This window comes from Fulvia fulva, chromosome 9, assembly GCF_020509005.1.
Source record: "Fulvia fulva chromosome 9, complete sequence".
NCBI classification, from domain to species: domain Eukaryota; kingdom Fungi; phylum Ascomycota; class Dothideomycetes; order Mycosphaerellales; family Mycosphaerellaceae; genus Fulvia; species Fulvia fulva.
The window spans coordinates 386,713-413,089 of record NC_063020.1 but is presented as its reverse complement, the minus strand read 5'-3'; the positions used below and the strand labels follow the sequence as shown (position 1 = coordinate 413,089).

At 52.1% G+C, this 26,377-nt stretch overlaps 11 protein-coding genes across 11 annotated transcripts; 3 read left to right on the top strand and 8 right to left on the bottom strand.

Annotated features, from left to right (window-relative positions):
• Window positions 1–4,741: 4,741 nt before the first annotated feature.
• Window positions 4,742–5,019, top strand: CLAFUR5_14675 (uncharacterized protein; the record flags this gene model as incomplete). The annotated part of the gene is made up of 2 exons (XM_047913823.1): window positions 4,742–4,861; window positions 4,951–5,019. The coding sequence occupies 2 exons, from the start codon at window positions 4,742–4,744 to the stop codon at window positions 5,017–5,019; spliced, it is 189 nt and encodes a 62-aa protein (XP_047766045.1).
• Window positions 5,020–6,054: 1,035 nt separating this feature from the next.
• Window positions 6,055–7,661, bottom strand: CLAFUR5_08897 (FK506-binding protein 2; the record flags this gene model as incomplete). Its single annotated transcript, XM_047908045.1, has 2 exons — window positions 6,055–6,651; window positions 6,699–7,661. 2 exons carry the CDS (start codon window positions 7,659–7,661, stop codon window positions 6,055–6,057), a joined length of 1,560 nt encoding a protein of 519 aa, XP_047766242.1.
• Window positions 7,662–8,633: 972 nt separating this feature from the next.
• Window positions 8,634–9,002, bottom strand: CLAFUR5_08896 (uncharacterized protein; the record flags this gene model as incomplete). The annotated part of the gene is made up of 1 exon (XM_047908044.1): window positions 8,634–9,002. The coding sequence occupies one exon, from the start codon at window positions 9,000–9,002 to the stop codon at window positions 8,634–8,636; it is 369 nt and encodes a 122-aa protein (XP_047766243.1).
• A 561-nt stretch (window positions 9,003–9,563) lies between these two features.
• CLAFUR5_08895 (uncharacterized protein) lies at window positions 9,564–10,229 on the bottom strand (the record flags this gene model as incomplete). Its single annotated transcript, XM_047908043.1, has 1 exon — window positions 9,564–10,229. The coding sequence occupies one exon, from the start codon at window positions 10,227–10,229 to the stop codon at window positions 9,564–9,566; it is 666 nt and encodes a 221-aa protein (XP_047766780.1).
• An 801-nt stretch (window positions 10,230–11,030) lies between these two features.
• On the bottom strand, window positions 11,031–11,702 carry CLAFUR5_08894 (uncharacterized protein; the record flags this gene model as incomplete). Its single annotated transcript, XM_047908042.1, has 1 exon — window positions 11,031–11,702. The coding sequence occupies one exon, from the start codon at window positions 11,700–11,702 to the stop codon at window positions 11,031–11,033; it is 672 nt and encodes a 223-aa protein (XP_047766241.1).
• A 326-nt stretch (window positions 11,703–12,028) lies between these two features.
• Window positions 12,029–12,897, bottom strand: CLAFUR5_08893 (uncharacterized protein; the record flags this gene model as incomplete). Its single annotated transcript, XM_047908041.1, has 2 exons — window positions 12,029–12,631; window positions 12,685–12,897. The coding sequence occupies 2 exons, from the start codon at window positions 12,895–12,897 to the stop codon at window positions 12,029–12,031; spliced, it is 816 nt and encodes a 271-aa protein (XP_047766240.1).
• Window positions 12,898–13,141: 244 nt separating this feature from the next.
• CLAFUR5_08892 (uncharacterized protein) lies at window positions 13,142–15,560 on the bottom strand (the record flags this gene model as incomplete). Its single annotated transcript, XM_047908040.1, has 2 exons — window positions 13,142–13,812; window positions 13,862–15,560. The coding sequence occupies 2 exons, from the start codon at window positions 15,558–15,560 to the stop codon at window positions 13,142–13,144; spliced, it is 2,370 nt and encodes a 789-aa protein (XP_047766285.1).
• Window positions 15,561–15,785: 225 nt separating this feature from the next.
• CLAFUR5_08891 (uncharacterized protein) lies at window positions 15,786–16,841 on the bottom strand (the record flags this gene model as incomplete). The annotated part of the gene is made up of 3 exons (XM_047908039.1): window positions 15,786–15,932; window positions 16,084–16,527; window positions 16,578–16,841. The coding sequence occupies 3 exons, from the start codon at window positions 16,839–16,841 to the stop codon at window positions 15,786–15,788; spliced, it is 855 nt and encodes a 284-aa protein (XP_047766708.1).
• A 484-nt stretch (window positions 16,842–17,325) lies between these two features.
• CLAFUR5_20076 (uncharacterized protein) lies at window positions 17,326–17,734 on the bottom strand (the record flags this gene model as incomplete). The annotated part of the gene is made up of 2 exons (XM_059462920.1): window positions 17,326–17,558; window positions 17,635–17,734. The coding sequence occupies 2 exons, from the start codon at window positions 17,732–17,734 to the stop codon at window positions 17,326–17,328; spliced, it is 333 nt and encodes a 110-aa protein (XP_059319100.1).
• A 1,103-nt stretch (window positions 17,735–18,837) lies between these two features.
• CLAFUR5_08890 (Leucine carboxyl methyltransferase 1) lies at window positions 18,838–19,923 on the top strand (the record flags this gene model as incomplete). Its single annotated transcript, XM_047908038.1, has 1 exon — window positions 18,838–19,923. The coding sequence occupies one exon, from the start codon at window positions 18,838–18,840 to the stop codon at window positions 19,921–19,923; it is 1,086 nt and encodes a 361-aa protein (XP_047766710.1).
• Window positions 19,924–21,341: 1,418 nt separating this feature from the next.
• Window positions 21,342–23,301, top strand: CLAFUR5_08889 (Sodium/nucleoside cotransporter 1; the record flags this gene model as incomplete). The annotated part of the gene is made up of 2 exons (XM_047908037.1): window positions 21,342–22,967; window positions 23,023–23,301. 2 exons carry the CDS (start codon window positions 21,342–21,344, stop codon window positions 23,299–23,301), a joined length of 1,905 nt encoding a protein of 634 aa, XP_047766041.1.
• Between the last annotated feature and the right edge of the window lie 3,076 nt (window positions 23,302–26,377).

Genomic DNA, 26,377 nt, shown 5'->3' with positions numbered 1-26,377 from the left:
CCGGTCTATAGGTAGGCGTTAAAGATCGCTACGACTACTAGGGCTAGTTGATCTCTATACTTCTTTAGTAGTTCGTTTAGGATCCTATCCGGCCCCGGGGCTTTCTTCGCCGGTAACTTCCTAAGTATAGCGGTAACATCTCTCTCGGACATATTCTATTAGACCGCTATACTAGGGGCTAGAGGAGTAGAGCTATTTATGTCGCTTAGATTAGCCTCGACTAGGGGCGGGAAGAACTTGCTAGCTAGTAGACGCGCCTTAGCCTCGGGGTTACTAACCGGGCCACTAGGCAATTATAGCGCTAGGATAGAGAATGAGGGACCCTATATAGGGTCCTATCGGGCCCATTTTACTAGCTTCTATATCCTCGCTAGCTTGCCGGCGATTTCTTCTACTATAGCTCTCTAGCCGACTACTTTCTCCCTCCGTATCGTAGCTTTCTTCTATTAGTATGCCTCCCTATATACGTTCTAGGCCTCCTCGCTATAGCTACTCGTCTATATCCGGCGGGCTCTCCTTGCTTCTCTTACCGTCGTAGTGCACTTCGGCGTCTAGTATAGTTTAGACTATATCGTTAGTTAGGTAAGCGGAACGTAGAGTAAGGTCGCTTTTCCTATTTCGTCTATTAATCCTTAGACTACCTCGTCTATCTCGTCTTTACTATTATATTGCTACTACGCGATCTAGACTAGCCTCTCGGAGTCGTCGAGGTATACCTAGATGTTAGCCTAGTAGGCCTTTCCCTAGTTTAGCTTACGGGTTCTCGCTAGTATATATTATATCTATATCGTAATAGAGGTCCTAACTAGTATATAGTCTAACGACGCCTCGAGTTTATATTCGATCCTATAGTAGGTTACTATATAGTAGTATCTATCTAAGATCTAGGAGAGGTCGATCGTGCCTTAGAGTCCCCCTCTCTTCTAGGTACCTAGGTCCTTCGGGGTATTAAGGGCAATTACGTTGCTCGCTATCAAGTCGATTACTTCGTCGGCTATAGGGTACGGCTATATAAGGCTTTCCTAGGAAGGGTAGTATATATTAAAGTCTCCTACTACGATGTAGTAGCCTTGTCTCTTAAGCGTACTATCTAGGTGTCTATAGACCCTAAGGTCGCGGCTAGACCTCGAGGCTAGCGGTTGTATATATATATTGTATATCTAAGTGCTACCTACGTAGAGGGAGGTAATATCTCCGCCGCCTTCTTCGTCTATATAGTATACTACCTCCTATTCGGATTCTAGTATGTCCTTACTAACATAGAAGTACGTACGGGGTCTACCGTTGCTTCGTAGGTATATCGTATAGCCTAGTAACTTGTAGGTCGTTAGTCTCTTATAGTACGGGTTAATCTATAGCTCCTAGATTACTAGGACGTAGTAGACGTACGAGTCCGCCTCGTATAGAAAATAGTTCTATACTATATCCTTACTATAGTTAACGTTATACTAGATAATGCTAAGCGTGTCGAGGCTAGTTATCGTTATCGACAATCATTTCCTCTATAATGTCCTATGTCCTATTGCCTAGCGCGTCCTAGTCTACGCGTATCGGTTATATACTAAAGGGGAGCCGGGCCTAGTTAGATTCCCTCGCCGTAACTAGTAGAGTACGTAGCCTCCCGTACGCCCTAGGTTATATATCCTTTATATTATCCTCGGCCCTAGGGCGCTTATACCCGACCGCCGCTAGCTAGTTCCGGTATAGACTAGCCTTACGGTTGCCGTAGAACCTTAGGGCGACGGTTCTATTTATAATTGCCTTGTTTTTCGCTAGTTTCCGCTATAGGCATTCCGCGCTATACGATAGGTAGTACCCCGGACAGTTCGCGTACCGCCTCGTAGCCGATATATAGTCCCTAGATATATAGTCTCCTATATAGTTCGAGTAGGCCTACTTGTTTATATACGTATAGGTTTAGTGTCTATACTGTTAGCATTTAAAGTATTAGAGGACACGGAAGGATAAGGAGTACTTTTCTACTATCTTAAGGCTATATTACTAGATTAGGCCTTGTTCTATTACTAGATCTGCCGCTTTCGCGTCTTATAGCTATACGATTAGCGCCGAGGCCTTCTTGCCTTCTAGCTATTTCCTATAGAGCTAAGTCGCCTTCTAGATTAGAGTGTTAAGAGTGACCGGGTTATCCTCCTAGAGAGCACGTAGGTGACCTTAGTTAGTTAGGTCGAACTCTTTAGGTATATCGTAGACTAGGATTATAATTTGCTTCGTTAAGACCTTCGCTAATGCCGTAACCTTAGATACCTACTATAGCTATACCTCTAGGTGCCTCCTAGTAGTAGTAGAGCTAGTATAGATCTATAGAGTACCGTTAGACTATTAGTTTACTACGACTACCCCTAGTTAATTAATTCGCTAGGCAAGCTCCTTGTTCGATAGCTTCGCCACTTCGGCCTAGTCTTCCTTTACTATAATACGGATTGTAACTATATCGTACGTTAGGCCGGGGCCTAGTATCGAAGCCGCGACCGATGCCTAGCTATAGGGGTGTTGACTCCGGGTGGCCTTAATTAATCGCCTAAGACGTCGTCCTCATTTCTTATTACCCTCGGTAATACGATAGGACTAGCGCCGTATAAAGCTAAGTAATCATTACCTATAGAGACCGGTCTAGGAGCTAATCGTTAGTCTCTATACTTTTTGCGTCCTCTATAAGTTGCTACTAGTTATCTTAGGGGAGCTTCGCCTATAGAGCCGTAGGCGCCGGTAGTACTATAGCCTAGGCTACTATTGCCTAGGAGTTGCCTAATATAGCTAGGCACCTCCGCGGCGTTTAGGGCTATAGAGCTAAAGAAATAGGGTGAAGAGAACTTTAAGCTATCTAACTTAAATAAGGTAGAACTCCCTCAATTCTAGGGGCAGTAGTCTACGTTATAGGTCGTTAGAATAGCCTTAATAAGGGCTTTCGATTATGTCGTGTTTAGCGATAGTCAATCCGGGTTTTACGAATTTGCCCCTTATAACTAGTCTAGCCTTGAACTTTTTAATCCTCTAGTATATATACGCCCTTATATTATTACTACGATAGTCTACGTATTCGAGGCTATAGTAGTAACTTCCGGTATATCTACCTCTTCGAATAGATACGTATATAGGTTTACTATTAAGGTACTAGATATCTATAATTAAGCTAACCGCGTACTACTTAATAATAGCTATCTATAGTTAATCTCTCTTACCGGTAATAGTATTCTTCTTATTATTCTTAATATTATCTTTATCCTTTATCTTTACCGTATTAGCTTACCTTCTCTATAGCGCTAATATTACTTCTTAATACTATTCGGGTCTACTATTCGCTAGATCCGGGTTTTACTATAGATATTACTCGTAAGGTTAATACCGGGATTATATTCTTTAATAGACAGAGATAAGACGTTATTAAGGTAGAGGAAGCGTTCTTAAAGAGCCTTAAGGTCCTCTATAAGGTATTATAGTAGATAGCGCGATATTAAGAGAATAAGGTAATTTTAATAGGTAGGTAGAATAGAAAGTAGGCAAATAGGCGAAAATTAGCTCTCTAGCGCCAAGAGCAGCTTTACTGCAAATTGATTAATTCTCAGCTATTATATTGGTGGGGCTCGGAAGTTGCCGAGGGACAAGGTTTTGCTAGTCGTTGCCAGAATACAGACCACCGTGGCACGTTCTACGAGCACCAACACGAGCACTATGCTCACTCACTCACATCAAGACTTGGAGACATGTCAAGTTTGAACCCGAGACATAAATCTATACGAATCATAGCCCCTCCCTCCGACAGTCTACCTATCCTAATGCCTACATCTGCGCCGGCGTGTTCCTCACGATGCTTCTGGCGCACGAATGGAGTCGAGGCTTCCAAGCAGAGATTCCGCTACAGCGAAGAACTACTGTAACCTCACAGCATCCTGCGTAGAGTACGTAGGATTGCTACTGCAGGCTACTGCAGGGCTCAGCCGTAGAGCCATCGCAGCAGAAGAGAGACGCAGACCAAGAAGGCCAGCGCTCCTCCCCTCCAGCAAACCTTACGACGAGCAAAGGCAGGGGAGGGACACAATCGTTCATCGCCGGAAAGGCCCCATTCGTTACATGGTCGGCATCACCGATGCTTCAATCTTTCGCGGGTGCATGGGGACCGACACGGCTATCCTGTCTCCGTTGGACCTCTGTCCCGCTTTCTCTTAGTGTTCTAAAGATAGGGACTCTGGATCGCGGCCCAACATACTCCCGAGCCAAACAGAGGACATCGTAAGCAATGTAATCGGCTCAGCCATTCCACCTTGGACCAAAAACAGAGCAACTACCCTTACAACCTCATGTTCGTCGTCCTGCCGTAAGGAATCGAGCTCGGCGTCTACAAAAGGAACGGCCAAAAACATACAACATGAGGGATCCCCACGTGTTCACCCACCGTGATTTTAGTCTCGCGGTCTAGTGTAGTTAATACTGGGTGCTACGCCGGGGATCCTGGTTTTGAGACTGCAGCAGGTCCGGATAGGTAGGCACCACGACCACCACGTAGGCGTATAGGTCGGCCAAATCTCATGCGTACACTTGCGTCTGGTCCGATAAAGCATGCATCGCGTGTGGGTAGGCATAAGAACTTGCAGTGTATAATAACAAGCAACAGTGGTGTAAGGTAACCTAGCCTAGTATGTTCAACTGCCTATAAAAGGACACAGCTGCTCTGCCTAGGCCTCGATCTCTAAGCAACATCATTACCCAACTTGACTACTCAAAGATGGCGCGCCTCTTCTGGATCGCATCTGTCTTGGTCGCAGCTGTTAGTAGCGCGATGGCCGCCTGCGACGAGGATTGCAGCGAATGCGAGGATCGGTTGGAACTTTGTCAATGTCTAGGCGTAAGTCCCTACCTAGCTGTCTATACCTGTCTTTGTTAAATAGTTGTTTGTGTCTCTGTCTACGACATCGAGAGCTAAAATCTGTATAGTGGCCAGACCCGTGTTGGATCGAGGGTATCGACTTTGGTGGTAGCGCGGTAGAGCGGACTGAAGAGTAGGATCGTTCTGTGTAGTAGTAGCTCGGAACAGAACAGCGCGAAGAGCGGTAAAGACGCAAGAGGGAGGAGGGAAGAGCGAGTTGGCAGAGCTCTAAGTGAGATTCATGCATTTTATATATACAGTGAAGGATAGTCCGAAGGACTGTCCTCATATGAGCCTCTATCCTCTTGTCGTTCAACGATCTCAAGTGTCGTGGAGAATCGCCTTTATTGGCCTAACTTATCAACAGGTTTTATAGACGCGAGCATCGATATCGTCTTCGGCGGTGAGCGGAGCATACATGTCTAAGATGGAAAGGCCGTCAACTTGTCCGCCAAGATGTCTCGCGACTCCGCATGCGCCAATCTGATCGGTTCATTTGTCCTTGCTCATCGCGGTGACACCTCGACGGGACACTACTACACCTAATATTGCTAGTACTATCAAGCTTCCGTCATAGGGCTCGAAATACAAGGGGCAAATAAGAAACGAGGTAGTGCCAGATGTAAAGTATGTCAGAACGGTTTGAACGGGATCCCGAACTTTTACTAGCCTGTGGTCGTATGTACTGGACCTTGTTGTCAAGCCGTATATGTCTGCTCAACATGCCTCCGCACCGCGGTCGCATAGTTCAGACGCAAAGTGTTGCAGTCGATGAGCAATAGAGGCCTTCCCATGGATTTGTTCGGATCTTGGATGGACGGAACGCAGCCGGTGATGTTCTCGCCCGCGTACATTTGCGACTCCACAGTGTGATCTGATCTGGATTTGGACGTGGCGTAGATGCCCCTCTTGAAAGCTTGTCTAAGGCTCGAGAGCCTGTAGTGATATTTCAGCTCCCGCTTGACAACGACCGCTTAGAGAACTCGTGTACCGTGATGCCAGGTGTTTGCGCACAGATAGGCGCAGATGTCATCCAATGGTCCGCTTGAGGAACTGTCGACGCCATGAAAGTGTGGCCTCTCAAGAAATTGTTCTGTCGTAATGCATCTATCTCGTATTCCACACTCTCGCTAACTAACGCCTCCAAGAAAACCTCCTCCTCACTAAACCCCTCAATCACTCCTCTTCGGACTCGTCCTCTGACTTCCCTCGCCTCTCCTCTCAGGATAACTCGGTATCGGTAGCGGATCAATCTCCTTAATCGCCTGGCCCCTTCCGCTCTCCTCATCACTCCCCTTCCCCCTCACCGCCTCCTCATCCACAATCGTCTCATCATCCCCAATCATCCTCTCCCTCTCCTCCTCATCCTCCTCCGCAACATGGCTATACCCACCGGCATGTTTCCGATCCTGATTCTTATCCATGATGAAATTATCGATGACCCAGTACTGCACCGCATTCATCGCTAGTGGGAATAGGAAGAGGGCGAATGCGATCTGGAGTGCTTCGTTTCCTTCTGTCCAGCGGAGGGCCCAGTCGCCGATCCAGGGCAAGAAGGGCATGGCGAGGAACAGGAAGAAGACGAAGAGTTTCATGAAGGTCAGGCCGATGCAGTAGATTAGGAGTTGTTTTAGGTACCATTGGACTTTAGCGGGGGTGCCGTAGTGGCCGGATTTGATGGATTCTGGGGGGTTGGCGAGGGGCGTGCGCAGGAAGAGGTGGTAGAGGGCTTTGAGGATGAAGTAGAGGACTGGGACGCCGATTGTTGTCTGTGATGGTTAGCATAGGAGATGAAGATGCGATATAGAATACTCACATCGATTCCCAAGTTCAGCAGGTAGAATGAACACGGATTCGGCGAGCGTTCGGATGGATGCTTGTCCTTGGTCTTGGTCGCAACAGCAGCAGCCGCATTCGCCATGTCGACACTTCCAAGCTCGCTCATGGCCAGGTTGATGACGTGGGTGAGCATCGATCCAAAGACCTGCTTGCTCACGTCGAAGAAGAAGATCTTCCACGGTCGTTTGGGCGTTTCTCTCCATCTCTTGTACACAAGCGTCAACAGTGCGAACGCACCCAGCAGTCCTTGCACCATCAGAGCGAATGGACCCAGCAGATGACACTTTGTCTGCTCGGGCGGTGTCCCTTCGGGTGGAGGTGATGGTATGATGCCCTGGTCGTCTTCGCCCTCGCTTTCCATACTTCCTCCCGGCTGCGGTGGCGCAGTCGCGATGCTGAACATGCCATCTGCAGTCTCTGTCCCCTTCAGCTTCATCATTTCCTTCTCCGCATCGCTGACCGGGCCGTTTCCTTCCTTTACAATATCCATAAGCTTCGTCTCAAACACCAGCACACTGTTCGCCGGGATCGATGCCATATCCGCACTACCATATCCCAGCGCCGGCGGGATCGTCAACTTCCTGCTCTGCCCCGGACACATGCCCAGCAGTCCCTGGTCCCAGCCGTCAATCACCTCATGCTCGCCCAGCGTGAACTGAAAGGGCTTGCCACGCTTGTATGACTGATCGAACTCCTTTCCATTTGCCTGCAGTGTCCCCCGGTAGTGCATCGAGAGTTTGTCGTGTATTCGCGTGGGCCGATGGCAGACGACGGGGCCCGAGGTGTGTTCGATGATGAGGCCAGTTGCGAGTGTCTGTGTTGTTTGGGCTGCGGCTGATGCGACGCGGAGGAGGGGAAGGAGGGGAAGGAGGGGAAGGAGGGGAAGGAGGGGGAGGAGGGGGAGGAGGAGGGCGGAAGGGAGAGGGCTGGAGGAGCGCATCGTTGCGGTGGTCTTGTGCTATCGCATTCGGGGATCGAGTCGATGTCGTTGGGCGCGGGACTGCTTTCCGGAGGGGCGTTTCTACAGCCAAGACAGGCAGAGGCTTGGTATCAGCCTCGAGTGCGTGTCGGCGGTGAGGGACATGCTCAACCTGGTCATGTTTCGTGCTTCGTGCTTCGTGCTTGTTCAGGCGTCACTGTTGCGCTGGGCTCGTTGCGGCGTCATCCTTGCTGACTGCACTTCGCCACGGGGGCCGGGGCAAAGAGAAAGAGAATACCATTGCAATGGTGCCCTGCACGCTGTGTCATGCTCATAGATGGACGCTATCATGCTGAGGCTTCATCTCGGTCCACTCGTCGGCCTGACACTGCACAATTTCGTGCCTAGACAATGCCTGGAGCAGGGACAACTCTCTGGCACTGCTTGGTCTGGCATCAGGAACTTCGAAAACAGCAAATGCCACTATCGCCGAGCGGCAGCATCCCAATGAGAACGACATGATAGCATCTACAGTAGAACAGACCACCATTCACATGATGCACGCCATCAACACCGCTCACTGCAACTATCCTCTCCCTCCATGGACGCTTGTCTGTCCAAGCTTCACCATGTCCAACTCTTCTGGTCTGCGCGCCACAGTCTCTTCAAAGGCGGAATTCCTCCGCAAATACCGACAATCTGCCACAGAATGCGATGACTTTCATATTGACGTAGAAGCTATGCACACCAGAGCATACAGCAAGGCGGGCTTCGCTGAGCTGTTACTGGATGCCGAGGAGCGCTGGTGGCCAAGACCTGGCGAGGGGATGGCGAGGAAAAGTGTCACCATGTTGAAGTGTAGGACAATAGGGGAATCGTGAATGTTGGTGAGGGAGACGAGTGTCAATGGACTGGATGCGGAGAAGAGGAGCTGTGCTTCCATCACAACGCGATTCCAACCAGACCGCCTGGCATTCAATACTCAACTACTGATCACACCGCTTTCCACCCATCTCCTCTACGCCAGTCGCCGATCAACTTCAAGCCGAAATGGTCCTTCGCACGAACCCAATTTCCATTGGGCGGCGTCTCTGCCGAGTATACAATATCTTTCGAAGCTGGACGACTCCGCACCTTGATGGCGTCGATCATGAGCACACCATGACTCTTTTGGCACTGCTGATACTCCTGCGCGAAGCGTCTGCTGACCAGCAGTAGCTTCAGCACCAAGGCACCGCGGATTGCCATGTCCACATCTTGGAAAGGATGACGAGGGTGGTTTGGGTACTGCGCTTCTGAGATGAGGCGCTCGTAAACTTCATCGCGCAGCTCTTGCGGTAGGTTGAAGAATGGGAACGGCATGTTCCCGGGACGATGCCGACTATGTGCCTCTCTAGATCACGAATTCCGTAGTCGTGACTCGCTCACCCAGACCTGCTGACCTCAGATACAGCAGATATCGACACTGCCGGAACGATGGAGGTCGACTATGAAGAAGCAAGTTACGACTTGCTTGCTCCAGCGTGTTGCACCCACCGCCTCACACATGTCACGAGGAGCGACACATATGGCTTGGCATTACGTTTCTGAGGTACGATGCTTTTACTCTTACGTTTCTGAACATGGAACCGCAGGGCTCTCGTGAGAGCAGGATCAGGACTCGAGAGAGCACCGATGCACGTGCTCCGCCCCGGGTCACGGTGTCCGTAACGACTTATCTGTATACCTTCATGGTCGTCTATGTGGAAGACTTCCGCACTTTTTGATAGCCCTCTGGTTCTTTCGCTACCATCGGCTCCTCCATCTCTGGCTGTAATTAGGTCTGGAGGCAGGCACCGCGGCTTCCTCGAACGCATTGGTCCTCTGTATGATCCGCAAACGAGGAAATCGTACTGCCAACAGTGCCTGCACAATCAGTACATCTCACTCGGCATACTTCCATCCATCACCACGCTTCCACTCGCCGAGTGTTCTCAACACCCCATGGTCCTTCTCTTTGACGTATACCCCATCCTTAAGGTCATCAGCCAAAAGCACCCTCAAAGCCACCATCTCCTCAGTCTCCAAAAACTTGTCAATCAGCGCATGATGCGTCCGCTGCAGAATCTCTTGCGTCGACTTCGGCGCCGCAGGATCCTGACACCGCGTAATCAGCACTTTGACCTCCGCCTTCTTGATATTCGGTAAGCATTCCACTATGTTAGGCACAGCCTCCGACTGGAACTCCATATTATGACCAATTATCGAACCGCCACGACATCGCAGGACGACCTCGAGACCGACACAACGCCGCATCTGCCGAGGCTGGATGAAGAAGCCTGGGTTGAGGTCTGGGACTAGCACGTCGACGATCAGGATGCTGCGGTTTGCGTGCCGCTGTTCGTACTCGGAGCGGAATTGTCGGTTGACGAGCTGGAAGTTTGGGCATAGACCGTCTTTGATGGTGGCGTGCAGGTCTTTTCTGTTGAAGCGGCGGTTTGGGACGGGGAGGGGGCCGGTTGAGAGGTTGTCGTAGATCTCGTTGCGGAGTTCGCCGGGGAGGGAGAAGAAGTGGAAGGGTTTGGGGGTTGGTTGCTTGGTGGGTGCCATGTTGGGGTGCTGTGATGTTGGGGTGGTATGATGTTGATGTCAGCGGCTAAGTGTTGTGAAGAGGCTAGTGTTGGTGGGGACGGTGAGGTGAGTCGGAGGGTGAGGTGAGTCGGAAGGTGTGGTGAGAGTGGGCTCACGGAGCGGCGACGATTTATGTGTGCACATGAGAGTGACGTCAATGCTAACCCTGGCTGCCGTCGTTACATTCACTCAATCTTCGGATCATCAATAAGCCGAGTTAACGGTGGACTACGGTCTTCAGATGCTCTGCTCCGTGTGCTGTACGACGTTGCAAGCCGACACCGACCAGGTATTGGACTGGAGAATCTGGTCGAAATGGCAGGAGTATGCATAACTTCTCAACACTCATACCACTGGAACCGGAGACAGCAGTGGTATAATCATTACGTCGTGGACGTGCCTTCTGGCATCTATCTCAGGCTATCTGTCTCCCGACTCCCCAAGAGCCGATGACAACCCACGGCATTCCCTGCCCCTATTAGCCCTCGAGGTGCAATACCTCGCATGGCTGTAATACCTCTTGTATATACACTACGAAGCAGTCTCCTCGCTGTCCTCAAGCTTCATAGCAGAAGCCCAGGCCATGGATGCTTAAGGGAGAGCACCATGCACTTTCGTTGACTATCCCGTAACGCAGATCACCACTTTCGACCAGTTCTTGCCGTATCCGATCTACAAGGTTTCGAGTGGCCAAATGGCCCTCGATGTCCGGCGACCGCTTCTCGCGTCTGCCACTCTGCTTCATATCTTAGTTGAGTCCGTCCACCTACCACCCTTGGTTCAACTACCAATCTCCTTCCACACGACATTCCTCGGACAGCCGAATCCTGTGTAGCTCTGATCGAAGAACGAGCAGACCTTTACCGACGCGACTCCGGTACTGGTGAACACTTCCAAGGCATCCTTGCCGTCCTTGCCATCCTTGCTCCACAATTGCTCCAGAGTTTCAGGGGTGTGATTGTTAATGCAGTTATTCATGTGTGCCCGGACGGTGATCTGACCCACTTGGATCTTCGGCAGCATCTTCTCTAGCATATGCTGTATCCAGGCCCATTCCTCGTCCGTATCCTCGGCTAGCTGACCGGCATACGCATCGATGCTGAACTCGACCCTTGCAATATTTTGCGCAAGGCGAGGAAGGCGCTCCTCGTCCATGACATGGAAAAGATCACCCCTGGCGAGACAAGGTCGCTTAGAGATACTTAGGTACCTATGTCGCTGCTTGTGGCTTCGATACTCGGCAGTGAACTGCTTGTTGATGAGAAGAAGATCTGTCACGAAGCCGCCTTTCAGGCACACGTATACGTGAGTGCAAAACTTCATGACGAAGAGCATGTATCCATAGTCTGGCTCATAGTCGTCGCAGCAGTCGTAGATGTTGTCGCGGAGCTCGCCTGGCAAACGGAAGAAAGGAAAGATGTGCTTCTTAGCGGCGATGTCGGTGGAGGCCATGATAGGCGTTGTGTTGCTGACGGTGGTATGTGATAGGGTGTGGACTTATGATGGCGGTGTAGGCAGCAGGCGGAAACGGAAGTGGAAAGTGGCGAGGCGGCTTCACTTCGGAGATATCACATGCAAAAAGGGCACTCCACCACACGCGCACTCTACGCTTTCACGTGACTTGATTCTTGTGAAGCTACAGCTGATATCTAGACGAGGCGCGAGAAACGTTATCGTAACGCCACGAACCTCGTGATCAGTCTACAGCTGGCGCAGCCAGCCTGGCCTCGCCCGCCCGTTAGAAGCACAACCCGCCCATGCATATGATGCACCCCAAGCTACAACGGCTTCGGCGGTCCCTCAACATACCCACCATAGCCCTGTTCACAGCGCGGAATACTCACCTTCAACTCCAGCTGTGCATACTGATTCTCCGCCTTCTTGACCTTCACAACCTCATCTACAATCGGCAGCCGCTTCAAGCAGTACGCATCATACTTCCCATTAGTCCCCAAATTGATCTCCCCCCGCATGGCACTCACAACCCGATACAACCCATCATACCTCAGACCCTGCGTCGGATACAGCACCTCTTCCGACTTCTTCCCACCCATCTTCGCCTTCGGCGCAGCACGCAAGACAGGCACCGGTTTCTTGCTGGCGATGGAAGCGTCGAGGGCGACGGTGGCGTCGTTCTTGAGAGTTTTTCTGTGCTTCTTCCAGGTTGAGGCGCCGGTGCTGGCGAAGAGGATCGTGGTGCCGCCGTCGAGGTCTTCGTTGAGGTCGCCGTGCTCGTCGTAGATTACGATGATGGAGAAGGCGCCCTCGGGGCCGGGGTGGACGTTGGAGGGGGTGGGCTCGTGGGCGTTCCAGGTGGTGGAGGCTGAGGCGCGGGAGGCGAACCATTGGCCGGGAATGAGCTTGTTGTGGCCGTAGACATGCTGGGAAGGTGTTAGTGTGTTGGGTTGAAGAGGGTGAGGTATAATGCTCACGCAGCCGAGATCTTCTTCGCTCCGTCGGCTTCTGGTGCCGCGACTGGGACCACGACGTTGTTCTTTTTGCGTGTGGCGGCACGGCTGTCTGGTTTGTCTGCGGTAGCCTTCGCGAACGCTGCTCCGAGGTCTTCGTCTTCGCTGCTGCTGTTGTTTGCCATCGTGAGATCGAAGTTATTGGTGGTAGTGGTGTTGTGATTGTTGCTGTCGTCCATGTGAGCGAGGGCAAGCCTGGAGCCTTGGGAGATCTCGTTTGTTGCATGTGGGCCCGGGCGAGCACGGCTCACTCTTATGAAGCCGGGTCACCACTCACGTGCCAAGAAGCAAACAGAATCGTTCAAAGCGGCATTGCGGCTAAGAAAAGCAGCGATATGGCTTGTTTGCCATTCGGCTTGTGAACGCGACCTCGACATGTGCACAAAGCTAAGCATGTGACGCTGAGACAACGAGGAGGTCAGCTCATTGCGACGCTCGCCTGCAAATGCTGCTGTATATTTTTGAAGCGCCTTCCCCAGCATCACTCTCCGAGTCCGACAGATTTCTTTCCTCGATGATGATACCACTGCTTCCACGACTACTTGGCCTATCTTCGCTCTGCCGTCTCATATCTTCATGTGTCAATGGCCTCAAGCCAAAGCTGGATAGCGGTTCAGCCGCTGTAGGCTCTGCCTCAGCCACTGCAGCTGTCGTGCTGAACTTCGCTAGTTCTGAGATCGTCCCGCTTTCGTATCTTGCTTCAACTCTGGCACTGAGATCAGTCTGGTCAAGCTCGATTGACTGTATAGACGGTTGCCGAAGCTCGATTTGACCAAGCCAACGCACTAGTAGGTAGCGTTTGACTGATGCCCAGGCGCCGAGCTCAGATTGACTGCCATCATGTGTGAGTATGCTGTACAGCTTCTTGTTGATAGTTCTCTCGGGCGAGAACCATCGCCTCAAAAGCCTCCATCGCCATCGATCGGAAGAGCTGAGCTGGGAAGGATCGACATCATCCACAGCACCAGCGCTCGTCCAAAGGTCAGGATGTTCCTCTTCGAGGTTGTCAAAAAGTGCCTCGTAAAGCCCTCGCTGATAAGGTGTTTGTCGACTACGCTGCAAGCTGTGTTTGACGCCGTACCACAGGATGATGACTATGCTAGCATTAGCTTAGGCAGCTCCACGTGTGTAACATCTACTTACCTAGAAGCATCAGTATCGCTGCGGCCACAAAGTACCACCCAATGCCGGGATCGTCTGCAAAGAGATCGACGTTCATACCGAAGAAGCCGACGATGAAGGTCAATGGGAGGAAGATGAAAGTGATCCAGCTAAGTCGCCACATTGACAAGCCAAGCTGCAACGACTGTCGCGAGTCTCGGATTCCCACCGACTTGTACATCAGATCACTGAGGTTGTTGGTAGGCTGCACCAGATCCTCCGATACTTTATGTTGCAACCGCTCGAACTCGGCAGGTGTGCTTGCCATCCAGTCTACCTCCACTCCATTCTCTTCATCGTCCACGTTGGCCAGTTCGTACATGATCTCCTGCATCTCCTTCGCCAGATCGGAGTGCAGCCACATGACTTTGTCTACCTTCAGCCACGACGCTTGGTTCATCCATAGCTCGGGTGCTCTTGACTCGTCTGCAGGGTTCTCGTATATCTTGTCCTCGAGCAGAGAAACGTGATCAGCTGCTGCGGCGAGGAACTGGTTCCAGACGACGCCCAAGCCGTGGAAGAGGTCCACCATGATGAAGTTGGTACACTGAGCTGCCAGGCGAGAGTCGTTGAGTACATCTTCCTTCCTAAGGTAGAATGATAAACGACGCCATCTGTTCTCGAACTCGTTCCTGGGCTGCACGATGCAATCTTCCAACGACATTGAAGCAGAACTTTCGAAGACTATGACGGTATTACCATTGTCCAGATACTCGAGAAGCACCTCGTCGGTCTTGGCTGCTCCAACTCGGCCGTTGCCATTCGCAAGCTGTCTTGCGTAAGGATTCTTGATGTCGATATCAGGTGAGACCCTAGAAGGAGGGCCTAGATTGCGCTGAACGTACACAGACAGTCGCTGCACACAAGTAGCGTACCCATACGGAGCATGTTGATTGTCCTCGTAAACATTGAGATGCATGAGCTTTGCATCTACGGGTCCTTCACCAGCCATCGTCTGCCGCTTACGGCGATGTGGTGTATCTGTTGTGAAGTTCTTCATGTAATCCAGTCCAAACGCGGCTCGGGATACCTTGCGCCACGGATCCGTCTGTCCTCGCCACGAACGTCCACTTGGAAATGGTTTGCCATTTCTTTGTCTTGGTTTCTCGTACTTGGCCCACCTGCTGAACGTCTTCATGCCAACAAGCTCGCTAGGATGATCGATATTGAACTTTTTGAGCAGGAATTGCGTAGCCCATGAAGCATTCTGTACGTGGATCACTCGCAAAGCGGCACCATGGACACGTTTGCCATCGGAATAGAAGCGCTTGAGCTCAGAAAGCGTTTGAATTTCCTGTGTAGCGACTGTGATGTGTCTCCTGCCGCCGTCGGGAACATTGGACTCGTTACTGACATAATCTATGATCAAGACACGCCCTTTTGGAAAACAATGCTGGCTCCACTTGACGCGCCACTCAGGATCGGGCTGGTGAGCGCGCTTCCAGGTCTCGCTGTGATGATAGCCTGGCTTCCAGTGAGGTTGGAAAGCGTGGTCAGTATTGACTCTTGGGAATGCCGGTCGCTTTTGGTATATCTTCTTTGATGCTGCAGTGCCATTAGTCCTCCGGCTACTTGCCAGACTCGACGCTCGTGACACGGCGATCTCGGGTAAGTGTGGCACGGCCCTTTCGCTGGCGCTGTTGATGGCATCGGCTGTATCTGTATCTGGACGTCGTAACATGGTGATATCTGCGAAAGCACAACTTGCCGCCAATGGTCACCCTGAGTATAGTAATTGAGACAACATGTCAGTCTCTCTAGCTGTGAGATGTGAAGGCAGCAGAGCAGATGATCAGTCGCACAGATGTGGATCGTCGAAGGATGCAGATGCGGGCCCTGGGGCTGAGGCACCAAGCTGAAAGTGGATATGGTGTGTACACCCATGCATAACAGAAGCGTCAGCCGTCTATGGCTCGTCTGTGTATTCTGGAGGCTGATCTGCATCGTCTTCAAAGTCCGTATGCTCATCAAGACGCTGTTGTTCCTGCTCCATGTGAACAGACCATAATGCGCTTCCAGCTGCAGAAGTCAGAAGAAACAGCATCGCAACAACCTACAAACAGAAGGGTGTTAGCCATACTCGAGAACCACGTGGCGGTGTCTCAGGCTATAATGTATGGCGTGAGATATGCGCTGCACGAAGCGCTTCATACACATCAAAGCCTCAGACACCGCTCGACGCCTTCTACCCTCCAGGAACGTACCGGAATGAGTTGCAGGATCATATAAGTCGTTCCAAACCACATATACTCCCATCTCCGCTTTCTCGACTTGATGTACTGATTTCGTTGTTTCTTCGTGAACTCCTTGAGTGCAAAGTATCTCCAATTGAGCAAAGGTCCTGCTCTGTACCCTGTAAGAAGTAGGAAGAGAGGCACACCCACAAACGGCACGAAGTTCAGTGGCAGGAATAACACGAACTCGAAGATCTGCCTGAAGGAGAAGGGCGCATATTGTGCTCCTTTGTCGCGCGGACCTAGTCGCTTGTATGGATCTGCCTCATCGATGTCTTCCGAGATGGGTCTTCGCTTCTTGACAAGGCCTTCGTAGCCCTCAGCAACTAGCACAGCGTCGAAGATGTCGACTTGCGTGTGATCGACGAATATGGCTTCGAACAGCACTTGGATGAGAAGTGAGCCAACGCCGAGCTGCCATGAATTGTCAGCAAACGATGAACGTGATCTGGAAGATGACTTACAATGAAAAATGTTCCATTCACCCACGCAGAACCTCTGTAATGGAAGAGCGCCAGAAACGCCACTATCGGGAGGTACGCCGTCAAGAACAGAATTGCCAACACACATGTCGACAGCAGCGTGAGTGGTATGATTCTGCTTCGAAGGAGTGGATGCAAGAATCGGTGTGTGGCGAAGTAATAGATGCCCTTGATCGGGTACCATGGGGCCGGTGAGACGTTGTTGCGCCAGAAGCGCTGGGGAGTGCTGGTGTTTGAGGTGGTCATGTTGGTGATGTGACGGGGTGGCGTAGTGAGGTGCTGTTGTCCCGAAGAACTGGGTGTCGTGGTGGTGGGCTTGGTATGAAGGAATTGATTATGTAGTTGCCATTAGTGAGTTCACATATGCTCACTGGAGGTGGACGTCGACGTCGATGGAAAATGTGGTTGCCTTGTGGTTGGTGTTGTGCAGCGAAGCAAGATTGACGGCTGCTCGGCTGGACTTGCCACTTCGCCAGACCCGGTCCTGGCCGTTGTGCCTCAGGCTGGCAGGATTCTGGAGCAATCGACGTGAAGACTCCACGCTGGAGGGAATGGATGTGAGTGGAGTCGTAAAGCATGTTAGACTATCATGACAGAAATCCCATTCGTTGATGCTCAAACATCATCTTCGAAAAGCTGCCTTGAAATAGAACGACACCTTGGACCATGCCTGTACCCATCCACGAGGCCATGTTACCCTGAGCCCATTCACTGTTAGACCCCGAATTCGCTAATCCTTCCGAACCTGCTCCACCATTCGCCTAGATAACATCATCTCGGCAAGCCTGATGGGAGCGACAGTACAGATATCTTCATAATGGCGACCCGCCGAGTCATATTTCGGCCAGCAGCTTTGGTACCAACTGCAGCAAGGCTCGCCATACCCCGAGTCTAGACAGCCCTGATCTCCTCTATTGCAGCAGCGCTGTTCGTAGGCAGCGCAGGTTGCCTTGATGGGTGGGTCTAAACGCGTTAGTATCCATTTCTCTGAGTGGTGGTTTGTGCTGGAAGGGTGTTGTTGAAGGCTGCGCGAACTCACCTATGAAGATGGCATTGCCGTTGCTGCTGTCTTTTGGGCAAGGCAGAACAGCAGCCAAGGCAGATGTGGCGATGAGTAGTAGAGCGGAGGTGAAGAGCATGTTGTAGAGATTTGTGGGTGGCCTGTCGATTCGAGAGAGTGCGGCTGTGCCTAAGAGCAATGAGACGTTCGAGAGAATTGTCGACAGTGGATCTGGATCTGTGAACTCCGTGGAAAGGAGAACATGGCATCTTATAGAGCACCCAGAGGCGTAGGTGCCTACTCACCGCTGATCGTACTTATGAGGTACCACGTCTGCTGTCCATCATGTAGCAGGTCATCCGCAGTGTGCAGTTGCGATCTTTGGCTGATTGACGCAGCTGAAGGTCGTGCGACTGTCCGGATTTCCTCGAAGCGATAGAATGCTGCATATTTCTGCACGGCGAGGATGTGGGGAAGTCTGTCGCAGCTTACCTAGCATCGCAGCGGCGCGAAGACTGCCAATGGCCACACCGCATGCGTAGAGTAGTCCTTGAGGGTGAAGTGCCGGTAATGCGTTCGCCATGGGTCTCTGTTCTCTGTTCATTGACAATCATCAGCCGTAGCTGTCCAAGGATGTTAAGATGAGATCTGTCTCGAGGAGGTTGAGATGAAGCCTGTCTTGAGACCTGGTAAGGTCGAGCCGGGTATGTGCTCCAACGATATCTGCACTCTGCTGTGAGAAGGTGAACTTCGCATGGCGTGCTGTCGTGCACTCAGCATTATGCCCATGAAGTCTTCGTGCCACCTAACGCTGTTCACCTCTCGCGAGTCGGAGCCCGGGCTCTTGACAACAGCGGCAGCCAGCTGCAGGATACTGCATATAGTCTGTGAGCTACAGCATCATCCCTCCACACTGTAGCGTTGCGGCTGCCCGTGGAGCGGAGGCATCGATGCAGGATGTTGAAAGGCGTTCATTGTGTCGAGAGGGCTCGGAGAGGTTCCACAAGATTGATATGGTTGTCGCCCTGGGGGTGCGACGGCCACCTGCTGTTGTCTATGGTTCTTTGAGTCGAAAGCGCAGGACTTGCAGATGCTGTATGCACATTCAATGCAGTGAAAGATGAAGGAGAGAAAGCTGGAGCGAAAGATGACCACCCGGCTGCACTGGCCACTTCCCACCGCCGTGCCAGATGACATCAGCAAACACAATCTTCAACCCCGTCGCACCATGAAACCGCTTCCATGTCTTCCATCCCCAACCTCAACACCCTCCGCTCGCGAGGCCCGCGACTTCGAGGCCGCAGAGGAGGTCCGAGAGGCAATGGCGACCTCGACGATGCACCGGGAGCGGCAGAAGTTGAGAAGACACGAGATCAAATCATCCAGCAAACTGATCATGATGCGAGTAGCAGTCGGATGAGTGCCGTGTCACTGGGCTACCTTGATGATGAGTTTGCAAAGGACTTCTTCCCGGCTGGTCAGGAGGTGCCGAAGCGGTATCCTATCATCAATAGAGGGACGTATGTTCGCACGAAAGCTATTGATAGGCTTGTCGTGCAGTTTCTAGAGACGGATGCCTCGCAGCGGAAACAGATTATATCCCTCGGTGCCGGCTCAGATACACGATTCTTCCGCCTCTGCGCTGGGAAACATAATGTCATCTACCACGAGCTCGACGTCGAATCCAACGTGACTCCCAAACGCGCAACTATAAGAAACTCCCAACACCTCTCTCGCATGATCCTGCCGCAGGAAGGTGGCTCATCATACCATCTCCACGCCCTCGATCTTCGAGATCTCACCAACAAGTCACCACCCATCATCCCAGAGCTCGACGAAACTCTCCCAACCCTCCTCATCAGCGAGTGCTGCCTCTGCTACCTCCCCCCAGACGCCGCCAGCAGCGTGGCGCAATACTTCACCATGAACCTGAAAGGACCCCTCGCCATGGTCCTCTACGAGCCAATCCGCCCTTTCGACGCATTCGGCAAGACGATGGTGTCGAATCTTGGATCCAGAGGAATTGAGCTGAGGACTTTGAAGCGGTATTTCTCGCTGGACGCGCAGAGGCAGAGGGTGAAGGTGGCGGGGCTTAGGGATGGGCAGGGAGCGAGGGATGTTCATGAGATTTGGCGGAGTGAGGAGTGGATTGGTAGTGGTGAGAGGGAGAGGATTGAGAAGGTGGAGTGGTTGGATGAGGTGGAGGAGTGGCAGCTGTTGGCTAGTCATTATTGTGTGGCTTGGGGATGGAGGGGTGAGGTGTTTGGGGCGGCGTGGGGAGGTGTGGAGGGTGGGAGGACTGCTGGGGAGGAGAGGGATGACGAGTAAGATATGTAGGGCGACGCTGTGTCTGTGTCATGCCGTACGAGACCATGCTGTGTATGACTAGTGGCATGAGTTGTTGGATCATAACATAGTAGAGCTCATGTAAATGCTTTGACGACCGGCGCGCCTGGTTTGCGTGCTCGCATCCTCTCGTAAACCCCAAAGTCTTGGCTCAAGCGCGAAACGTCGGTGTCCTGATCCGATCATTGCATGCCAGGGGTGTGCGAGGGTGATGTCTCAGGAGCTGCCAACTACAGGTCTTCTTTATTCCTTCTCCAACTCATACTCATACCTTTTGTCTTGCTGTCTCACACCACAGCCTGCACTGCAAGCAGACATGGCTTCATTCTATCATCTCGTGCCTGGATAGGCCGGTCCCGACACCGGCCTCAGGCCATCGAGATAAGACGATCCCTCGCGAAGACCAATCTCTCACAACGACGATGCTCGGTGCGTTGGAGCATCTCACACTTTGACACAAAACAGGTCAACCTCCGGTGCGACCACTCGGCGGACCTCATGTTCCACCTTCCTCTTTCGCTCTGCAGCAAAAGCTGGAGAAACCCTGCAGCCACGCTTCTGCGCGTGTCGCGTGCCATCCGGATACTTTGCACTTCTTCGCGCGTTCGGGAAACTGGTCAAGAGCAGGCGAGGATCTGCTTGTTGCATTGCAGGAGCTGTCGACAGCCAGCGGGACACCGCCGTTCGGACATAGCCAACACCTGCATTCGCTTGAGGCACGCTGATTCGGTTTAAGCTCTGTATGCTTGAATGCTACTGTGCCTTTTCGTCGGCAGCGGCGTCTGGTAATGCCGTCGCCACCCGTCGCTTGTACCCGCGCCACTGAGAACGCCAATCGACGGGTCTTGATTGATTCATTGCAGCAGACCGGTGTGGAGGTGGTGGTATCATCAAGCGAAGAGGAATGAGGCACGCGACCGCAGGATGGCTATCTTATTGTGCTGCAGTCCAGGCGACGTCCGCGGCAGATGCAAAGCAGTAGTCGTTCGGTGGATCCGATGGTTAAAAGACTGTCATCTCTGCCAAGGCCGCCACTGATATGCTTATGCCTCTCTTCTGGAAGTTGGTCCGTCCCGAGGATTGAGGTGCCCTGGTGCTGCAGCTGGCGATCGTCTCGCTCAGCCAACGAGACGGCGCTGCCAATGGACGGCCGGCTCGCAACATGCACAGTATCTGCAGTAGTGCTAGGTCTACACTATCATGTGGGCCTGCTCGTCGAGTCCAGAAACATCAGCCGCTCGGCTAGCACAGAGATAAGGTAGCTTGCACCCTCTAAATGCCCATGTGCGCACTCAGTAGAGCCAGCTTTTAACGCGCTTGCTGCTGCACCTCACCTCTTCTTCTGTGTGCATTCTTAGCCTCTTTGCGGCGGGGTCCTCAGTCTTTCACCAACGACCACCATGGCCACAGCTCCAACGGTCGGCGACGATCTGGCGCTGCATCCGAGCCATCAGCATACCCACCGCCACCTCCACCACAGCTCGAGGATATCCCACGACGGCAACGACAAGCCCGTCTACACCGTCGGCAACCCTGGCGAACCCACCATCCACCCCGATCCGAGCCCGAACGATCACGATCGAAGCAAGCATCATGGCCATGATATTGAGAAGAAGGGCGAATACGAGGTGAATGATCTGGAGAAGGGCCACACCGCAGCGATATCTCCTTCGTCCTCGCTGGACGATGATCCGCATCACAGCTCGCCCAATGGCAGGACGTTTTATCGCAAATACCGCATATACATCCACATCTTGCTCTGGCTGATTGCGACTGCGTGGTGGGTTGCGAGTTTGGTTCTGCATAGGGATGATAAGAATTGGGTTGTGCCGTTCCTTATCTACCTCGCGATTACACTCAGAATCATTACATTGCACACCGGGACCTCGTACGTCACGAAGCCGATGCGCTGGACATGGAGACAGACTGGCACCCGTGTTAATAACATGATCCCCGCCAAGGCACGACTTTGGGTTGGTGCAGGTGTCACACTCGCCGTCATTATCGTCGGATCTTTCGTCAGTGAGGAGAGCGCCGACAACACTCGCGAGAACCGAGCCATCAGTCTGTTCGGTCTGGTAGTTCTGATCTTCGGTCTTTGGGCAACGTCGCGGAACAGGAAAGCGATCAATTGGCACACGGTCATCTCTGGAATGCTCATCCAGTACATCATTGCGCTCTTCGTGCTGAGAACTGGAGCTGGTTACGACATCTTCGCCTTCATCTCAAGTCTTGCGCGATCTCTGCTGGGTTTCGCCAAGGATGGTGTGGCATTCCTCACCACGGCGGAAATCGCGGCGTACACGTTCTTCTTCTTCAGCGTGCTCCCGGCCATCATCTTCTTCGTGGCGCTGGTCCAGCTGTTGTACTACATTGGTCTCATTCAGTGGTTCATCGGCAAATTCGCCGTCTTCTTCTTCTGGAGTATGCGAATTTCTGGGGCCGAATCTGTCGTTGCTGCGGCTACGCCTTTCATTGGTCAGGGTGAAAGTGCTATGCTTATAAAGCCTTTCGTCAATCACTTGACTATGTGCGAATTACATCAGGTCATGTGCTCTGGATTTGCTACGATTGCTGGATCTGTGCTTGTCGCCTATATCGGTTTGGGCGTGAACCCACAGGCGTTGATCTCGTCCTGTGTCATGTCAATCCCGGCGTCGTTGGCTGTCAGCAAACTCCGCTATCCCGAGGAGGAAGAATCCCTTACAGCGGGCAAGGTCGTGATCCCAGACGATGACGAGCACAAATCGGCCAATGCGCTTCAGGCGTTCGCGAACGGAGCTTGGCTGGGGTTGAAAATTGCCGGCATGATTCTCTGCACGTTGCTGTGCATCATCGCGTTTGTGGCCCTCATCAACGGCCTGTTGACGTGGTTTGGACGATACATCAACCTTGACGGAGACTACGACCTGACTCTGGAGCTGATCTTGAGCTATGTCTTCTACCCAGTGGCGTTCTTGCTCGGCGTGCCGCGAGGGCCAGATCTCTTGAAGGTGGCCCGTCTGATTGGAACAAAGGTCATTACGGTGAGTACCCTTATGGTATCAACGCTGCAGAACCGCATACTAATATCATATCCAGAACGAATTTGTCGCATACGATGCCCTTGTCTCCGACCCGCAATATGCCACCATGTCGCCACGTGCCACTTTGATTGCTACGTATGCTCTCTGCGGGTTCGGCAATATTGGTTCGCTGGGTACGCAAATTGGTGTGCTCACCACGATCGCACCGGGACGGTCGGCGGATGTTAGTAGATTGGCGATTAGTGCGCTGATCACGGGTGTCCTGGCTACGCTGAGTAGTGCTAGTATTGCTGGGTTGGTTATTCAGGATCAGGCGAAGTTCATTACGACGTAAGAGTAGATGATGTATAGAATATGTAGCCATGATTCATGAGAACAGCGTCTCATACGCTGCGTGAACTAAAGTGGCGCTTTCGTTTCGCGTTGGGATTGTCTACTTCTCAATGTGGCTTGTGATCTCTTCCAACTTCCCTGTATCTCAATGCGCCCAACAAGATCGCAAGCAAGACGAAGAGCCAGGACACTGTACCGGTCACACTGGCAATGACGATTATTAAGCGTAACGACCGACGAGCGCTAGCCATCCACCGTAGCGACGTGTGAGCTTGCGAACACTCGAGCGTAGGTGGTGGCGTCAGCGAGGAGGGAGTGGAGCTCTATCACCAGCCCTCAACTAGCCTTGGCGCCCGCTCTGATTGGTCAACTTTGCGTTTTGAGGTCACGTGACCTACCGCACTGTGCCTGTTGGCGAACTCGCAAACATATACTCGTCGCTAACGCCTATGTCGTCGTATAATAAGCACTGTACGTCGAGTAGCGGTAGCGTGGATCGCACGCTACTTTGCAGTCTAGAAGGGTTGGTAGAGGGCTCCACTCCGCTACGCTTACCTTTGGAGGTTCACAACCGCCAACAGCACATTTTATCAAAACGCCCGTATCTACTCGCGGCGTGTGCTCTTGGTATGATGAAAACGAGGCTAGGGAGGACCATGAGTGGGAGAAGTGGGTGTCAAAGTATTGCAGGCGTCCAGCTCGAGATGGGTGCCGCGTCAAAGGCCAAGGCGAGACTGTTGAGTGACTGACAGGCAGGCAGCAATGAGATAGCTTGGTCTTGTATGGAGAGAAGCGGAATGGTTGGTCTGGTGGAGCTATCCCGGATCGTGAAAGAAAGTGCGAGGAAGCTGTCAGCAGCCAAGCTCGAAACCCTCGTGGCCTGAACGTACAGGCCGCCACCCAACGCCAAGCCCTTTTGCCCGGGTTCCTTCTCTCGACTGCCATCATCCTCACCTTCCTCTAAGTCCACGCAGCACGACCAATCTTCCGATGGACTCCATTATGGCTCAAACTATCACACAGTACTGACTTCACCATGGAACTTAATGGGACTGGTACGAATGATTGGACTGCCCGGAGCAGCGGCAAAGCAGCAGCAGGACTGACATGCTCAACGCGATCCAACAACAGCAGGCCATAATGACCAGCATTTAAGACCATACCGGAAGACCTTCGTGATCACCTCAAACGTGCGATACCGATAGAGCAGCCGGATTTTCGATGCCCCGTTGTACCCCAGTCAGGTCGCCCGCTTGGACGGCACAGCTTCATATCGCTACATATTGTCCACGACTCACATATGGAGGCCGACGATCCCATGGCGTGGAGGCTTTAGCGCCGAGCCGTATACTATGCTGCAACTGTGATGCAGTGAATTGACCCTATGGACTGTCGGCCAGGCATCGGGCAAGACTGCATGGCTTATCTCTTGGCAACCTGACATGCTTGCATCAATGGCATAGCAGCATACCTGTTATCTGGAGTATTGGCCGGCCGCTGTCCAACGCCCACCCTTATGCTTTGATATGATATTGTGACAGCGCTTCTCATGGCAGTGCTCGTACGATCGTTCCGAATCATTTGACAGTCATGACAGACATCGAAAAATAAGGGCCAAAAGCAGCAGATTCACCTCTACCCACTGATGATCTCGCAGTCGGACAGTCCACAGATGTCGGCAAGTTCAGCACATTGATACAGCGTCTCAAAGGTCGAAGCAACGACCCCAACGAACTCGTCCGATATGTCTTCGAACAGTCTCAGCAGTAAAATGTGCTGTTAGCGGTTGTGAACCTCCAAGAGTAAGCGCAGCGGTGTGAAGCTCTATTGACTAGCCCGGCACTTACTATCCGAGTTTAGCCAACAGTATACTCTACGGCACACAGCATAGTCTTGAATACGAGTTCGCCAACAGGCACAGCTCGGTAGGTCACGTGTTTCCAGCAACTTGAATTGGTCATTCCTAAACTTCAATTTGACCAAAAAGAGCGCGGCTTGGCGCTCGTCCAGGGCTGGTGATAGAGCTCCACTCCCTCCTCGCTGACGCCACTACCTACGCTCGAGTGTTCGCAAGCTCACACGTCGCTACGGTGTGGCTAGCGCTCGTCGGTCGCTACGCTTAATGACGAAGCACAGCTTGAACGCGATGCGAAGAAGGTGCGGCGCAAGCTTGGCATCATGCTACTGCCTCTGTTACGTCTCGTCGTGACGCACATATGAAAGCCTCACTAATGCTTTGGAAGATGTGCGGCACATACATGATCTCCTTTCTCAAAAATGATATGTTGAAAGTCCTCCGTCCTTATGGAGATGAGCGAAGGGTAGCATCCGCAGCTCGAGAAACAACTTGTTCGCTATTGTTACGATGACGTCGCAATGTCGCAGTCGTCGCAATGTCGTAGTCGTCGCAGTGTCGTGCTCGTCGCGTATCTACGTACTCGGAACAGGATTTACCGCGCCGGAGTAGCTACAGTCCTGGGCATAATTCTTACAACCCCTGTTCCTACGCTAACCCCTTCCGGCTATCCATGTCCATCTCAGGAGGTGTTGCTACCTTCAATCTCACTATCAAGAATGGGCCAAGCTCACACCTGAGGACATACAACGTATATGCAAGAGTATGCGAGAACGCTGCGAGGCAGTAATAGCCAACAATGGAGGACACACCAGGTGGTGAGCTACGCCAAGCAGTGGATACATCCTTCCTGATGAGGAAAGGTGAAAGAACAGGGGTTGTAAGAGCTATGCCTAGGACTGTAGTAAGCGAGCCAATCCTGAATTTCTACGTTCTTTTTGACTAATTAGACGGCAGCTCGAATCTGTTAGCGATAGCTTTTATTCTAAAGGCCCTCTTCCTAAGCACGGACCCTCGAAGAACACCCTACGTACCCTCGAAGAAGCAACAGGGTGACAGAGTCTGATTGTTGTTCTCGCTACGGGAGCTTTACGGACATGCTCCGTTCACTCCGGCTCGCAAGCTCGCCTCGTTCACTCACGCATGCCCTTCAAGCTACCCTTCGCTCAACAAGCAGACCCTCAACTACTCCAATGCCTATGGCCTTCAAGCCGACACGAAC